General features: G+C 37.7%; 3 protein-coding genes and 1 pseudogene across 8 annotated transcripts; 3 read left to right on the forward strand and 1 right to left on the reverse strand.

The window, feature by feature from the left end:
- Positions 1 to 475: 475 nt before the first annotated feature.
- LOC104806336 lies at positions 476 to 1,152 on the forward strand. Its single transcript, XM_010531181.2, has 2 exons — positions 476 to 839; positions 918 to 1,152. The coding sequence occupies exons 1-2, from the start codon at positions 731 to 733 to the stop codon at positions 1,127 to 1,129; spliced, it is 321 nt and encodes a 106-aa protein (XP_010529483.1). The 5' UTR covers positions 476 to 730; the 3' UTR covers positions 1,130 to 1,152.
- Positions 1,153 to 2,169: 1,017 nt separating this feature from the next.
- LOC104806337 lies at positions 2,170 to 5,369 on the forward strand (annotated as a pseudogene).
- A 245-nt stretch (positions 5,370 to 5,614) lies between these two features.
- LOC104806986 lies at positions 5,615 to 6,019 on the forward strand. The gene has a single exon (XM_010532102.1). It carries the CDS (start codon positions 5,615 to 5,617, stop codon positions 6,017 to 6,019), a length of 405 nt encoding a protein of 134 aa, XP_010530404.1.
- Positions 6,020 to 6,850: 831 nt separating this feature from the next.
- LOC104806338 (oxysterol-binding protein-related protein 2A-like) lies at positions 6,851 to 13,858 on the reverse strand. 6 transcript variants are annotated; one of them, XM_010531183.2, is made up of 11 exons: positions 13,060 to 13,851; positions 11,099 to 11,464; positions 10,128 to 10,224; positions 9,478 to 9,818; positions 8,997 to 9,152; positions 8,455 to 8,622; positions 8,230 to 8,370; positions 7,869 to 8,099; positions 7,643 to 7,762; positions 7,357 to 7,553; positions 6,851 to 7,253 (listed from the first exon to the last, which is right to left on the reverse strand). In XM_010531183.2, the coding sequence occupies exons 1-10, from the start codon at positions 13,486 to 13,488 to the stop codon at positions 7,395 to 7,397; spliced, it is 2,208 nt and encodes a 735-aa protein (XP_010529485.1). In that variant the 5' UTR covers positions 13,489 to 13,851; the 3' UTR covers positions 6,851 to 7,253; positions 7,357 to 7,394. The 6 variants fall into 6 exon arrangements, with proteins under 6 accessions (XP_010529485.1, XP_010529486.1, XP_010529487.1 ...); XM_010531184.2 differs by having other exon boundaries at positions 11,099 to 11,461; positions 13,060 to 13,849; XM_010531185.2 differs by having other exon boundaries at positions 7,643 to 7,756; positions 13,060 to 13,846.
- Positions 13,859 to 16,709: the final 2,851 nt, after the last annotated feature.

A 16,709-nucleotide genomic window follows, 5' to 3' on the forward strand; every position in this document is an offset into this window, starting at 1 on the left:
TCGGACAAACATTAGATCTTTTTTCTCTTTTTTTGAATCTGCACAAATTGAGACCAAAGCCCTCAAGCTTTCAGTTTCCTGAATTTCTGAACTTTAGAATTTTATTTTTTGTTTCTTATTTTTTTTGTATAGGTTTAGTGAACCAGTTGGGATTTCCTGCTTAATCCTAAACTAATATTTTTGTTTACGTGTCAATATCATTCTAACGTGTATACCGACGTGGCAAAATGGAATAAATTTTCACACGCCATGTTTGCACTTTTGGATATCACATGAGTTCGTTTTGTCTAATTTGATAATCGTCGAAGAGTTCAAATATTTTTTTAAAATCATTTAAAAAGTTTAGGGTTTTTTTTTAAAGTCTAGTGTTATATGCTAATGTTCGAGCTCTAAGGAAAAAAACTAGGCATTCTTCTCGCTTGTTTATTGTTCATGCCACCATCCCCAAACCCAAAGAACAGATCAGAAGAGGTGATGTGTGTAAAGTTCAGAAGAAGTAGTAACTCTTTGTTAGCTGCAACTTTTATTACAAAAGATATGCTTATCTTTGCTCAAAACAAACACACAGAGTAAACGAGGTAACATTCCTTTATTACTTTAGTTATTTATTCATACGATATATGTATAGGGTCTTAGCGTCTGTAAAGGCAGGCTGTTGTCGAAGGGCGATCACTGGACGCGAGCGCAAACATTTCGGACGAGGCGGACAAAGTCAACATTAGGGAGAAGGATGCCGAGGAGACTAGCCCTGACCGAGGCATTGACGCAAGAAGTGGTCTGTGACTCGGTCAGGCCTCTAACGAGGCTGCAGCAGTTAGTGAGACTGGGTGCCGGCACTGGTACGCCAACTCCCACTCCGATGCCACCATTGTTTACACCGACGTTAACAGTGGCGCCGTTGACGATGCTGGTGACAGCGGTGACGAGTTCAGTGGCGCAGCTCCTAACTTGGAGGAGACTCCGCGGACAAATGGTTACGTCAAGTATTCCATGGGCGGTTTTGGCGAAGTGGGAGAAGAGGAGGATGTTGAATGTTAGGACAAGAATCATCCTGGTCGTGGTCCTCGACGCCATGTCTTCGGGAATGGTGAGTGATGTTTCTTTGTCTTGTTTTTGGCAACTTTTGTGAGATGGGTGTGAAGAGAATGGGAGTGAGGTTTGTGGGTATATATAGTGTGTGTAAGCTTTGACAAACGAATGGTAGCGGGTAATTTAATGAGCGCCGAACCCATCTCTTTAGGTGAAGCTCGGAGACTAGGGCACTCTCTTGAAAAGCCTTTGGGGTTTGGTTTCATGCATAGATTTGATTTCTATCCTATGTCTTAATGTTTAGTAGTATATATATTGATTTAAGATTTATTAATGGTCAAATTCTCAAAGTTTTATAAGGTATTGAAATTAATTTATTATATTTTTTAAAATTGAATAATTATTTAAATCTGCATTCATTGTAATTTTGAATTTATTATCTATTAAAAATTCTTATATATATATATATATATATATGATTGGATGAATAAGACCTAACTATATATATATATATATATATATATATATATGAAAAAATTCTCAAAAAAAAATACTGAACTGAACACTAGATTTTGTTTTGGCCAAAAAAAAGAAAAAATCCCAAAACAATAAGCGAACTTCTCAATTTTCATAAAATAAAATCTAAACTTCGTTTTTTATCAAATAAAATTATAGTTTCATTTTTTAGTCACAAATAAATTCGAATTTTATAATCTCTGTCATTTTTAACCCTATTGTGACGTGATATTGCGATATCATGACATATAGACGATGATGTGTCAAATACAATCAAAGGGTTACTTATCATATAAGATGTCGGAACGCCACGTCGAGTTAAAAATGTCAAAGAATATAAAATTCGATTTTATTTTTTACTGAAAAATGAAGTTAGGGTTTTATTTGACAAAAAATAAAGTTTAGGTTTTATTTTATAAAAATTGAGAAGTTTTAGGTATTGTTTTGGATATTTAAAAAATGCTAATTTTTTTAAATGATTTAAAAAATAATTGAGCTCGATTGTTAAAGTAGACAAAAGGAGTTGATGTGGGTATATACGTCAAAATGACATTGACACGTAGACAAAAATTTAAAAACAGGTATTGGTTAAAAAATCTAAAATGGTTCAATAAACCCATAAAAAATGGGAAACCAGAAATAAAACCCTAAAATTAAAAATCAAGACCCTTCATGGACCCATGCTCAGTCCCCGGAATCCACCGTCACCGTCGACTCCTCCGCCTGCGGAGCCGAGCTGAAGCATCATGGCATGGAGGAAGGGGAGGAGGTACCGCCGATTTCTCCTCCTCCTCTGCCGCTGCTTCCGCCGTCGCCGCTGTAGCCAGGTGGTACGGTTAGTATCTTTTCAAAGAAATCGTCTCGTATTCCATCTTGTTGATGATGATTTCCCGACATGGGAACTAAATGAGGAAACTTGTTGTTAGTTTCGGAAAACCTCGAGATTGAACGAGGGATTGGAGTTATGTTCTGTAGATGTGAGGATTGGAACTTTTGAACTGAAATCCTAGAAACTCGAGGAAACATAGGGTTTTAATACGGGAAAACAGGGAATAAAATGGCAAAACCCCTAAATTTCGTAGGAAGTTGGAAATGGTGCATTCTTTAAAATCATTTGACTTGCGCACAACTGCAAATTGATGTCTATAAGCAAACAGGGGGTGATGTTGTAAGAAGCGAGTGGGTGAAAGCAGGACTTAGTAATTCTGTAAGGCATGCCATGGATCTCGATGAAAACTCGGTAGAGGTTGTGCCTGTCTCTTCTCCAGTTTAGGGAAGAAAAGCTCAGTCTGAACTTCTTATGACCCCTCGCTTGAAGATGTCACCGCCTGAATCTTGCACAATGCTTGGCCCTTCTTCTAGGTCTCCCCATCAAGCAAAACTAGGGGCTTGTAAGTCAACCCATCATGTCTTCGGAACCAGTGATTCTACTGGATCCCACAGCTCTGATTCTGGTTATTCTGGGAACTCAGACGATCTAGCTCTGAAATATCCCGAGCTTTTGAGAATACAGCATGCTCAAATAAGTAGAAAAACAAACGTTGAATCTTCATCAAACTGGTCGTTTTCTCCTCCTAAAGCATGCATTATGTTGGAGCCTGTGGATGAAAAAGCAGCGGATGAAGCTGGTGATCTCATCAATATGCTAGGCGTGTGTGCTTGTCCAGATAAGAAAAGAATTTCTACCGGGGACAAAAAACATCAAAGGTTCGTGCTTGGGGCGGAACATAAGTTCCTAATCTTTCACATCTGGTTGCACTACTGAATAGTACCAAGGTTGATTTACCATGTTCATGAGTTCATAACAAAGTTATTTTTTTTCCAGGTTTTGGTCAGAGCATGAGAGAAATAGTTCAGTGATTGTCTAGAGCACTCCAATGTGTAAAGGATTTGAAAGCACAACAGGGAAAAACAGATGAGCGGGTGAGAGTACGCTGAAGAGGGAGCTTTGGACAAGGTTTGAGGCAGCAACCACTCAGGGAATTCGATATAACTCTACCGCGGTGTGAGGAACTTCCAAGAAAGGGTATTTAGAAATGCTAGAGGAAGTATTAGGCAACGAGGAGACTTCATAACCCATCGTGCAATAAAATGACTGGTACCATACATTCTATTTTGTCCGAGCTTTTCGTTTGTAAGAAAAGAAAAGGTATGCATTCTTCGCTGTATGTGTCATATGCTAATGTACTCAACCTATTGTTGTCTCAGTCACGACTCAAACTTATTATATGCTTCTTTATTGTTCATGCCACCATCCCCAAAGCACAAATCAGAAGAGATGATGTGTAAAGAGTTCAAAAGAAGTACTAACTCTTTATTAGATGTTTACTTTTATTACAATAGATATGCTTATCTTTTCTGAAAACAAACATACAAAGTAAACGAGGTAACATTCCTTTATTACGTTGGTTATTTATTCATACTATATATGTAGGGTTTTAGCGTTTGTAAAGGCAGGCTGTTGTCGAAGGGCAATCATTGGACGCGAGCGCAAACATTTCGGACGAGGCGGACAAAGTCAACATTAGGGAGAAGGATGCCGAGGAGACTAGCCCTGACCGAGGCATTGACGCAAGAAGTGGTCTGTGACTCGGTCAGGCCTCTAACGAGGCTGCAGCAGTTAGTGAGACTGGGTGCCGGCACTGGTACGCCAACTCCCACTCCGATGCCACCATTGTTTACACCGACGTTAACAGTGGCACCATTGACGATGCTGGTGACAGCGGTGACGAGTTCAGTGGCGCAGCTCCTAACTTGGAGGAGACTCCGCGGACAAATGGTTACGTCAAGTATTCCATGGGCGGTTTTGGGGAAGTGGGAGAAGAGGAGGATGTTGAACGCTAGGACAAGAATCATCCTGGTCGTGCTCTTCGATGCCATGTCTTTGGGAATGGTGAGTGATGTTTCTCTCTTTCTTTTTTTGGTTCTTGTTTTTTTTTTTGGCAACTTTGTGAGATGGGTGTGAAGAGAATGGGAGTGAGGTTTGTGGGTATATATAGTGTGTGAAGATTTGACTGAAGAATGGTAGCGGGTAATTTAATTTGAGTGCCAAACCTATCTCTTTAGATGAAGCTTGGAGACTAGAGCTCTCTCGAGAAAAGCCTTTGGGGTTTGGTTTCATGCATAGATTTGATTTCTATCCTATGACTTAGAGGGTGGGCAGTTTCAGTTTAGGAGTCAGGTTTTTGTTATGGTTTGATCTGATTGGAAAGTGTCATGAAACCAGGCAGTGGCACCAGTGACAGCAGCCGAAAACCAGTAATTCAACAATGGGAAATGAGGGCAAGAACCAATCACAGAGGAACCTACTGAATGGGGACGAGGCAACGAGGTTGAACTACTAGTGTGTGTGCGTTTCAAAGTGGATAAAGAGGCGCAATCAGATGGGTTGTATACGGACACGTGAAGAAAGCCCACAAAAGCAAAAGTTCAATGAAGAGGTTTCAGTGGGGGGCCATAACAACAAAAGGTCAGCCGGTTACACAAAGCATCCCGTTGGGAGGGGGTGCGGGGAAGGATGTTTCCAGGACTCGAACCCCGTGATCTCTAAGTCACAACATCAACAACTTAACCGGTGCGACAAAGTTTCGAACATGAGACGGAAAAGGAGTGATACAGTGTCATGGTTGGATTGGAATCTATTTTTTGTTAGGTTTTGCATGAGAATTACGACGTGGACTGACGCAGTTTAACGAGCCATGGAGACAAACCACATATTCATGAGTTCGAGCGAGATGTTCCTAACCGTGTTCTGATTTTCATCTCGAGGACTAAGTAAAACTGTTTGGGGGCTAAATTTTGATTGAATTTATGTTTTGTTTATCTTTTTTTTTTTCAAGATTTGCTTATTGGAATAAAGTATGAGAAGTTTGATCTAAAATGGCGTCTAAAGAGATAGGTTCGGCACTCAAATTAATTACCCACTGCCATTCTTTAATCAAGTTTCTCACACTATATATACCCACAAACCTCACTCCCATTCTCTTCACACCCATCTCACAAAGTTGCCAAAAAAAAAAAACAAGAACCAAAAAAAGAAAGAGAAACATCACTCACCATTCCCAAAGACATGGCATCGAAGTGCTCGACCAGGATGATTCTTGTCCTAGCGTTCAACATCCTCCTCTTCTCCCACTTCCCCAAAACCGCTCACGGAGTACTTTCCGTTTCTGTTTGTCCGAGGAGTCTCCTCCAAGTTAGGAGCTGCGCCACTGAACTCGTCACCGCTGTCACTGACATTGTCAACAATGCCACTGTCAACGTCGGTGTAAACAATGGCGGAATCGGCGTGGGAGTTGGAGTACCAGTGCCTGCACCCAGTCTCAGTAACTGCTGCAGCCTCGTGAGAGGCCTGACCGAGTCACAGAACACTGCTTGCGTCGATGCCTCAGTCAGGGTTAGTGTCATCGGTACCCGTCTCCCTAATGTTGACTTCGTCCGCCTCGTCCGAAATGTTTGCGCTCGCATCCAGTGATGAAACAGACTGCCTTTACAAATGTTAAAACCCTAATATATATATTATAACGAATGAATAATGTAATAAACAAGCATGAGTGTATGCGCTTTGCCTGCCTGAATCGTTTAAGTATGTTGCTTCTTGTACTTTGTATGTTTGTTTTTTTGAGCAAAAAGATGAGCATATGTTGCAATAAAAGTAGCGTGTAATAAAAAAAAAAAAGAGTTGGTACTTCTTTTACACGTTTTGATCTCTTTTTTGTTTGTGTTTTATGGATTGTGTGTCATGAACGATCAATATAATATTTCTTTCCAAGTAAAAATCTTATACATAAAAAAAAAGATTGTGTGGTGAAGTAGAAAACAATGAATAAACAAATCCTAGAGTCTTATTTTATTCAAACAACTAAACTAATGTACCCTAAACTTGGATAATTCAACCGGTGAAATGGGATATAAATCGTCTGTCTTGCCCCGGATCTGGGGATGAAGTGTATATTTCAAATCATATGGTTGATTTCGGTTACGAGATTAGACTGAGTTTTTGTGTAGAACATAAAACATTCATTTTAATCGTTTGTATCAGTTCATTCGTTTAAATTGCATACGTAGAAAACGAAGAGAGACATACCTACAAAGGCACGGCTCAATCTCTCATACCAAATGATATAACCTATGACTCAAGAGGGTTGGCAGTCCGGTTTCCAGGTCGGTTTTTGATTGGTTAACCCTCAAATGCGTTTGTACCCATCATCAACACAATTTCACATTCCACAAAACCAGTCTACGAACTAATTCAATATATATATGTACACACACACACACACACACACATATATACACATATATATAGGAGTGAAATGAAAGATCGTGTCTGCCTCTATTTATTCATCAGAGATTAAATGAACTAAATACAAAATAGATCACAAAGAACATCCAGTCCAATGTTTGTCTTCTCAATCAAAGGGCTAACTATCTCTTGTGAGACCAAACTACGTGAAGAGAGAGAGAGTACTTTGTGTCGAGTGACTTTACAACATCGTTACACAAAGAAGAATCTCTGATCTGAAAAAAAAAATAATATTTCCCCTCTTTTGGTTCTTCTCAGGATTCTTTCTTTGAAGACAGAAACCCTAAAAGCTTAGTTTTTCCATGTCTGAATCGATCAGGTTCTGCTCGGACATTTCAAAAGTCTATCCTCTCTTTCCCATTAGAAACAGTGTTGAGTGAAGATTTCACATATCAGAGACTGCCTGTAATAAAGACCAATACTTTGGTTATAATATGTGAGAAACAAATACCCGCTTACCCCTCGGGTTGAGATGTTCATGAAAATATATATATCCAGTTGTGTACCTGAGGCCAAACCCAAAAAAGCTTTCAGCATGATCAGATCAAAGCTCTTCAGTGAACTCCCCGAATATGTCAGGGCAATTCACCCAACTCCTCTGTTTTCGTGCCTCCCAGTATCCGCCCGTGTACTTGAAGGTTCCGTTCTCTCCATCTCTCTCGAACCATCTCGGCCTCCACCCGCTTTCCTGAAGTTTCCGTGACTGCAGAATGCAAGATATTAATAACGGATTATATATATAACAATCAGAATTCCATTCTACCATCGATTTGTAGCGTTCAGATTATATACCATCCTTTGCCTTCTCTCTAACCGTTGCTTCTCTCCGTTTGCCTTCTCATACTCCCCGTTCTCGAGGTGACGCTGATCTGGTCTGAGCCTGGAATCTGTGGGAGGGAGTTTCTCCTTAATCCATAGAATCAAAATCCGCCCCAAGTTTAGACAATTTTTCAGAAGAAAACTACTAAATATAACATCTAACAAGAAACTGGAATTCATGTAACACAAACATATGTACCTGCAGACCAGGTGTCAGCTCATTTAGAGTGATGGCAAACGATGTTAAGTTGTATCTAGTGAGATTGGGAGGTGGTTTGGTCCTTTTCCACAGCAACGAGTCATTTACTGTGGGATCAGCGACTTTCGTCTTGCTGATTCCATCACCGACAGCATAGTATATGCTATCATCCCATTTACCAAATATCGTCGCAGCCTTTTTCCCATTAACGTCTTCTACAAAACCGTTAACCTATATAACCGATCAAGTTGTTACTCAGATATTCAGGAAAAAAAATATCGGCTAAAATCGACATGTGTACTGATTAACTTATACAGAGCAAAACAGAATTTGATGAAAAAGAATATATGTTTTGACTCACCTGATGAGGATTTCTATCAAGAATGGATTGCTCCTTGAACTTGAGTGTACAAGAATATTGGCGATTCCCACGGATTTCCATAACGCCATGGTGATCGCAATACAGTTTACCTAGTATTATATTGTATATAGTTGTTGTTACCTAAGGACAAGATAAAATATAGGGTTATATCTCAATGCCGAAAACATAAATGAGCAAAGGGGTTGGAATTCACTGTTAATGTACCTTGCTCCACTGGAACATTTCTCCATCATCAAACTCCAGAGTCAGAACTCCATCAGGGTCAACTTGAATAGATCTGCCCCAAAACTTTGACCGGAGGTTCGTGTCACCCCAGAACTTCCACCCTTTACCTTCGCAGTGGCAGGCGATAACAGTTGGATGGTGGCTCACCTATAATAAGAACAGATAACCAAAGTAGAGTTATAATCCATACTTCTCAAGATTTTTTTTTCCTGCATACAAGTGTGCATAAAATTTAGAGCTCTCAAATCAAAGAGCTTGCAATAAGATTTGGCAGGAAGAAGGATGACTTTGCCAGAGCATGTAATATGGATGTTCTACACAAAGCATGCATCCTAAGAACTCTTAACCTACAAATGAAATGGAGTTGAACTGTGAATATAGAGTCGGGAGTTTCGAATTGAAAGTCTTTCCTTATTGACTTTTCCAAAAAAGTTGCAAAGCCAACGATATCTTCAGAGGAAATGTTATCAGTACCACAACAGACATATTTCACTTAATGTATAAAGTATGTGAAGAAATACCTTCTCAGAGAAGAAATGAACCCCCTTCTCAGGATAGTCAGCTTCATAAGTTTCTCCGAGCAAAGGGTTAAAGGGTTTACAGTGTCGGCCTTCAGTGGAAGCATATCCAGAGACCGCAAATGCAGCAACATTCAGGGCTCTCAGTAGACTGTTCCCCTGATAAAGTAAACTTAAGTTAATCCAACAGGCAAAGAGTTGAATCCAAGACAAACAGAGCATAGAAGAGAATAACTGGATTTCACAAATATGCAAAGATCAAACAAGTATATGATATTTGAGGGGAATGCATTGGAAATCTTAGATGCATAATGTGTTCTTGACGTCTCTACCTTTAGCCAAATAAGAGAAAGTTAAGAAGGAGAAGACCGGTAAAGAATTTCAGTCAAATAGAGCAAAAGCTTGCACTAACCATAGGAAAGTAAATTACATGTCAAAGGAGGCAAATGTATTTTATATGTTGAAGTTCTTCGTGTAGACTTACTGATTTTCCGTATTCATACGCTCGGTCAAGAAGATAAGAATATTCCAAGTCTTCGAAACACTTTTGGAGAGATGATATCGGTTCATTGAAATAGACAGGGAGACAAACTCGTGTGAGATCCTTTCCAACATTATCTTTGATCATAGACCAAAGACTTACACCTTTCTCTTTTTCCACTGGATCGGGAAGCTTTGTTCTTCTCTTGATATTCGTACATTCAGAACCAACATCGGATTCAGCAAAATACTCCTTTGTGTCATGGAAGGAAGGCTCATCTTCCTCAGACACATCCTCAAACTCTTGTTTCTCGATATCATCAGATGAAGCGGTTGTGCTGCACTCTAGAAACCAAAAAAAATGTCAAGTAAACCACAAAAGAAGCCCTGTGCAAATCCTCAGACGTCTTTACAAAAAAAGAAAAGAAAAGAAAAGAACAAAACGTGAATCGAGAAAGGTGATAACAGATGCTGAAATGGCATTGTCATGCTATCCTTGGCATGCATGGACTAAAACTCAAAACTAGGCAGAGTTTTTTTTCAACTTTTCTTGGGTGGAAATGCTGGAGAGATTTGCATGTCAGAGTAAAGAGAGAGGCAGAGAGAGATAGAAAGGGAATAAGAGAGGCATTAAGCAACAGATATTGTTGGTACCACTATATTTTCCACGACCAAGGCTGGAAAATCCATGCTTTGTTAACTGGTAGACACTGTCATGGATCCCTGAAGCTTCAGCTTCGAGGTTAGCTGCCTGTACAAAAGAATAGCCAACATATTTATACTGCATATGATGTGAAACACTTATCCTCAACAGATGCTGAAAAGTGACAAATAACACCCACAGGATGTCTATCCTTAGAAATTAGTAAATTGATACAAGAACATGAATAAGATCTTTCATAAGATGTATCAAATTAAGAATTTCTCAACGCTGTGGACAACCCATGTTGATCACTTGACCCGTCCCCTTTAAAGATAGATAGTAGGAAAGTGAACACACACGTTCAACGCAATCAATATTCATCCAAAATCTTAGCAACCTAGTCTCCATATATCTTCAATGCTTTGGGCCGGCTAGTATGACTACAATCTGCTTAAGATGTCAAGAGCAGAAAATAGGACTCCTTGTGAATTTCAACCATGTTACCGCAACAATTTACCATTTTGCTGCCCTTCTCGTTCAGGAATTCAAAAGGAAAGGAAAAAAAAAACACAAGGAAAATCAATTGATTTTTAAAAAGTGTTAAAAAACTAGGTTCTTCTATAACACGAAAGTGATTATCCTGATTGCTATTTCAATCAAGCATAAACAGATCAGGAAACTTTGGCCTAATGGGTTGAATTGCATGATACGATCCTAGCCACCAAAATCCAATAACTCGTTCTCGAGCTCCGCAACCAAACTCAAACATCACCAGGGACTAGATGAAATTTCCAGTTGCAAGTAACATGGCACATATAGCTTGTCGCCTAGCCTATGTATGCTCAAGGGTTTAACCATGCACACAAACTGAAGTGGGTTTGAGTCAAAAGAAAAAATAAACCAATTTCCAAGAGTCCCAGACCATCATAAGCAGCTCAAAGAAGCCAAAGCAATATCAAGGAGAAGATTTAATCAATTTTACCTCCAGCTGCCTCAAAGCATCAAGCAAAGTCGTCCGTTCTTCTTGTAGAAGGTTAAGCTGTCCTCGTATTTCGGAGAACTCCGAGAGCACAATCTGCTCGCAGTCCTTTACAAGATTCTCACTCATTCCCTCTTCAAGTAAACGCTTCTTCAGCCTCTCAGTCGATATGGATAAATCTTTTGGAGATATGAGGGGAAAACTCCCATCAAGTGACCGGAGTGGAAACAAGCTTCTTGTAGACTTTAAAGCGTGCAGCCATGCTGCTCTATCACTCTTAGAATCTGTCCTCAGATGAAGGGTTTTGGTAGCAGTAAATATATAAAACTTTCTATCATCAGATTTGCTTTCCCGGAAAGATGAAATCTGCTGAAAAAAACAATGAAGAATACCCATCTAATTACTGGCCCAAGCCTCGAAACGATTTGCAAAGAAACGAAGATCATCATGATCATGTTCTTTCAAACTACAAAAGCAAACACACAAGAAATCAATATTTATATGTATTTTTGGAAAGCAAAGCGACCCCCTTGCAAATAAGTTGAAAGATGGTTTTTGGACCAGCATTGATGAAGTATTTGATTTTAAGGGATTAATATTAGAGGCTGAGCAAGAAAATCCCTGAAAAATTAAGAACATGCCCCATCGTCTACTGATTCTGTCAAACATGGAATACAATAGTCCTCATACTTGACAAAGCTCCATGAGGTGGCCTTAAGTACCCCACACTCCATCATTTCCTACAGACTAGCTCTACAATTCACCAATCATTTTGCCAAATCCAAAGACTATAACATATAATAAAGGCAACCGCCAACGGAACCATAGAATATATCATGCACATAATTCCATTCCGGTTAAACAGAAGAAAAATAAAACAGATAATAAAGTTGGTCTTTTTTGCCCAAAGAGAGTTCCAAAGAAAAAGATAAGAAAAGCATAAAGATTTATTAGTAGCTTTGTCAAGACCGGTCACAACAGTAAGGCGCATGCAAAGGGGAGAAAAACAAAGAACAAATTGGGAGTACAGAAGGAAAAAAAATTAAAACTTGATGTTTTTAGTAAAATAATGATGCCTCAAATGAAAAAGCTCACAGATTAGTAACCGAAGTTGACAAATCTATGCGCTTCTTGGCTTTTTACCCAAAAGAAAATTAAAAGAGAACAAAGAACAAAGAAACCCCAAAAAGTTGACGGATCAACGATGAGATGAAACTGGAAAAAAAAAAGAGGAATGAATTATCAAAATGCCAAAAAAAAAAACTGAAGGTGATGTCGAACAGTGAATTACCAATCGGAAAAACAATGCGACCGTATGATAAAACCCTAGACCTACAACACCAGATCACAGCACCAGCGAAAATTATTAAAAGACAAATCCTTTTTAAACATTGAAACAAACAAACAGGCACCTGTTGATGTGACCCACTGCAGATTAACAGCAAGTTAAAAGCTGTAGAATACCAGAGGGATTATAATAAAATACGAAAGACGAGAATCGAGAGAGAACAAAAAACAAACTACGGAGAAAGCAAGCAGGGAGGAAGACGATGGTGACGATGGTGAAAAGTCATACATGGAGGCAAAACAATTAATTAGGATTCCTTCTTTGTCAGAAAGTCCCATTTAGGGTTTTATTTTTATTTCACAACACCGGGAACCAACGGTTCTTCGCCCTGATCTGCGTTTGGGAAGGGTCGTTTCGTTTCCCCAGAAATCAGATTCCAGGGAAAACAAGCAAACATTTAAAGCAACATAAAGAACGGAAATCAATAAATCACGAGAATGGATATTCTCAGGTGAAATTTTTTCAGAAATCAACAATTCAACAGGGGGGGGGGGGAGCGAAACCATGGGTATATTTCAAATTGATTTCAAAATCAAATTCAAGTCTCTCTGAACACGCAGCAATGGAGACTGCGTATGTGTACAGTATAAATATGTATGTACGTATGCATATATACCTTGAGATGAACAATGCCAACGGTTTTGTGCTGTTTCCGGCGTCCGCTGCAGCTATTCATCCTCGAGAGACGACTGGTGGAAATATCTCCGATCAGCCTCACATCCTCCGCCGGAGAGAGGAGATTCATATTCTCCGGCCTCCGGATCTTGGAGTACGACAGGATACCATTGCGGAGGAGGAACCACCGGGATCTCCATCCCTTCCCGAAGTTCGTCCACTTGTAGAGGATCCCGGCCACCGTCTCCGCTTCGGATCCTGCCGCCTTCTGCCTCTTCCCGTCGGATCCACCGATCGCCGCTGCCACCGCCGTCGCCGGAAGGCTCCTCGACCTCGTCAACGGCGCCGCCGTGTCTGGCGGATCGTCGCCGATCCCGTGGGGACTCTCCAGAGAGACACAGCAGAGAGGATGCAGCTCCTTCACCCGCATTTTCGCCTCCAATATTCGTGTGTGTGAGTGTCTCTCTCTCTCTCTCTCTCTCTTCACCGATCGCAACGGCCTTATCGATCTCGATCACAGACCCATGAGACCAAGCACATTCATCTCCGACTTCCGAATCTGATAGAAATCAGAAGCAGCGGGGAATAAGGAGATGGAGATCAAAGATCATCAGATCGAGCATGCAGATTTAGGGCTAATACACTTGATGATAGAGAGAAGAAGAAGAAGAAGAAACCACAGCTCTGAAACTGAGAAATTTCTCAGAGATTCAGAGAGAGAGAGAGATTGCTTAAATGAGAGACTGACTAAGCAATTACGGTCAGGCTATATAAAGGCTTTACACAAAGCATATATGTATGTATGTATGGATGTATATGTATGTATGTATGTATGTATGTATGTATGTATGTATGTATGTATGTATGTATGTATGTATGAGCTGAATCAAATAGGGGTTGGGAGCGAAGTTGGAAATTAAAGACGGTGGCTTTATGGTAATTTAGGAACGTGATGAACTTACCGAATCCGCTTAGATTGCAGACTTATATTTCCATACATCTATAAACCAAAAATCATTATTAAAAAAAATAATTTACTTTGGTGAAAAAATTCAACTTTAAAACTATTTGCAAAATAATTTTGTAGAATTCATCAATCATATGTATATATATACACGCACATATATATATATATATATATATATATATATATATATATATGTGTGTGTGAGAAATCATTAGATAAGATTTGGAAGATCGTTCATCAATCAAATAACGATTACTTTTTCCCCTTTTTTTACAATGAAATAACAAAGACTTTGAACAGTTAAATGAAAAAGACCCCTTTTTCAATATTAAAAAAAAAGGGGATAATTAGAGTCAACGCAATCTTCATAAGGAACTATGATTAGCGATCTTTGATGGACATCCAAAACGGATTATGCTCCTAATTAAACACAATGATTGGTTTAATTAGTACTCATAATATCTTTGTCATATTTGATACGAACCCACATAAATATATATATATATATATACAACACTTGCTTGTAAAATCACTTCCAACCCACATGGGATTAATTTTTGATTAAGTAATTAATGCCAATGTTACGCTGTTAAACCCCTATACCTCCCAAGGCTAATCTCGAATATAGTAAAAGATTCGGAAATATATGAAATTTGACAATATAATTCGAGACAAGAATCAGTATATGATTAATTTCATTGGAAATAGAACTTGTGTAATCCAATATCCAATTGTATATATATATATATATATATATTGACGAGGATAATGATTTCGATTACATGATAACAATAAATACATGGCTTAATATTTTCAAGGGAAATTTGTAAGATCCGTTTCCTAGTACTCTTTTTTTTCTTCGACGCGTCATTTCCTTGCATTTTGTTTAATGAAAATGACTCATCGAAGGAAAAATAATCAAATAAATAAACCATGAAGGGAAAATGTAGCACACTGCCCACGAAAAAAAAAATCTACCATGTAAAAACATATTAATTAAATAATAATTATTATCAATAAGAAATTTCAGTGCTCTTTTGATGTTTTATAATCACAAGTTTTACGTACTAAAATTTATGAAGACTAAGAACACTATACTAGAACGTATCGGTTATAATTTAATCATAACATAAATGGTTTAATTTTTATATTTTTGCGAATATTTTAAGAGAAAACGGATATGTTATTTTTTAAACTGTATGTATGCTTTCTTTATTGAAACATTTTACTGATTGATTATATATATCGTTGAGTTCAATAATAAGGATAATAAAAAAAGTTTGATATAATTTAATATGTTCATTTATTACAAATATAGTATGGACCGTGGGATGTTTGAGGTAGTGTGGATCGGCGTGGGGGGAGGACCCCCGGGACTGGTTTGATGTCCCACGATCTGACACGTGTCAGATTTAAATGATTTTGGCACATAATATTCGTTGCAAAATTTATTAACATTAAATAAATGGCTAATGTCAGAAATAAATTTATAAATGACTAAATAAATTACAATCAATTCAAAAAATCTAGAAAACATAATCTTACGCATAAATTTGAAAATCAATACTCTTATGAATTAATATCTAAAAACTTTGAAAAATAAAATCAGAATATAGTAAAGAAATATAAAATAAATAAATAAACTGTGACAGATTTAACGATTACTTTTTCCCCTTTTTTTACAATGAAATAACAAAGACTTTGAACAGTTAAATGAAAAAGACCCCTTTTTCAATATTAAAAAAAAAGGGGATAATTAGAGTCAACGCAATCTTCATAAGGAACTATGATTAGCGATCTTTGATGGACATCCAAAACGGATTATGCTCCTAATTAAACACAATGATTGGTTTAATTAGTACTCATAATATCTTTGTCATATTTGATACGAACCCACATAAATATATATATATATATATACAACACTTGCTTGTAAAATCACTTCCAACCCACATGGGATTAATTTTTGATTAAGTAATTAATGCCAATGTTACGCTGTTAAACCCCTATACCTCCCAAGGCTAATCTCGAATATAGTAAAAGATTCGGAAATATATGAAATTTGACAATATAATTCGAGACAAGAATCAGTATATGATTAATTTCATTGGAAATAGAACTTGTGTAATCCAATATCCAATTGTATATATATATATATATATATATTGACGAGGATAATGATTTCGATTACATGATAACAATAAATACATGGCTTAATATTTTCAAGGGAAATTTGTAAGATCCGTTTCCTAGTACTCTTTTTTTTCTTCGACGCGTCATTTCCTTGCATTTTGTTTAATGAAAATGACTCATCGAAGGAAAAATAATCAAATAAATAAACCATGAAGGGAAAATGTAGCACACTGCCCACGAAAAAAAAAATCTACCATGTAAAAACATATTAATTAAATAATAATTATTATCAATAAGAAATTTCAGTGCTCTTTTGATGTTTTATAATCACAAGTTTTACGTACTAAAATTTATGAAGACTAAGAACACTATACTAGAACGTATCGGTTATAATTTAATCATAACATAAATGGTTTAATTTTTATATTTTTGCGAATATTTTAAGAGAAAACGGATATGTTATTTTTTAAACTGTATGTATGCTTTCTTTATTGAAACATTTTACTGATTGATTATATATATCGTTGAGTTCAATAATAAGGATAATAAAA

The sequence above is a fragment of the Tarenaya hassleriana genome, unplaced genomic scaffold (genome assembly GCF_000463585.1).
Source record: "Tarenaya hassleriana unplaced genomic scaffold, ASM46358v1 Cleome12, whole genome shotgun sequence".
Taxonomy (NCBI): Eukaryota; Viridiplantae; Streptophyta; class Magnoliopsida; order Brassicales; family Cleomaceae; genus Tarenaya; species Tarenaya hassleriana.

Coding starts and splice junctions, on each gene's coding strand:
- LOC104806986 (XM_010532102.1), top strand. CDS start 5,615: ATGGCATCGAAGTGCTCGACCAGGATGATTCTTGTCCTAGCGTTCAAC.
- LOC104806336 (XM_010531181.2), top strand. CDS start 731: ATGCCGAGGAGACTAGCCCTGACCGAGGCATTGACGCAAGAAGTGGTC. Junction 840..917: donor GAGACTGGGTGCCGGCACTG/GTACGCCAACTC, acceptor TGCTGGTGACAG/CGGTGACGAGTTCAGTGGCG.
- LOC104806338 (XM_010531183.2), bottom strand. CDS start 13,488: ATGCGGGTGAAGGAGCTGCATCCTCTCTGCTGTGTCTCTCTGGAGAGT. Junction 10,225..11,098: donor ATGCTTTGAGGCAGCTGGAG/GTAAAATTGATT, acceptor TCTTTTGTACAG/GCAGCTAACCTCGAAGCTGA. Junction 9,819..10,127: donor TGGTCGTGGAAAATATAGTG/GTACCAACAATA, acceptor TTTGGTTTCTAG/AGTGCAGCACAACCGCTTCA.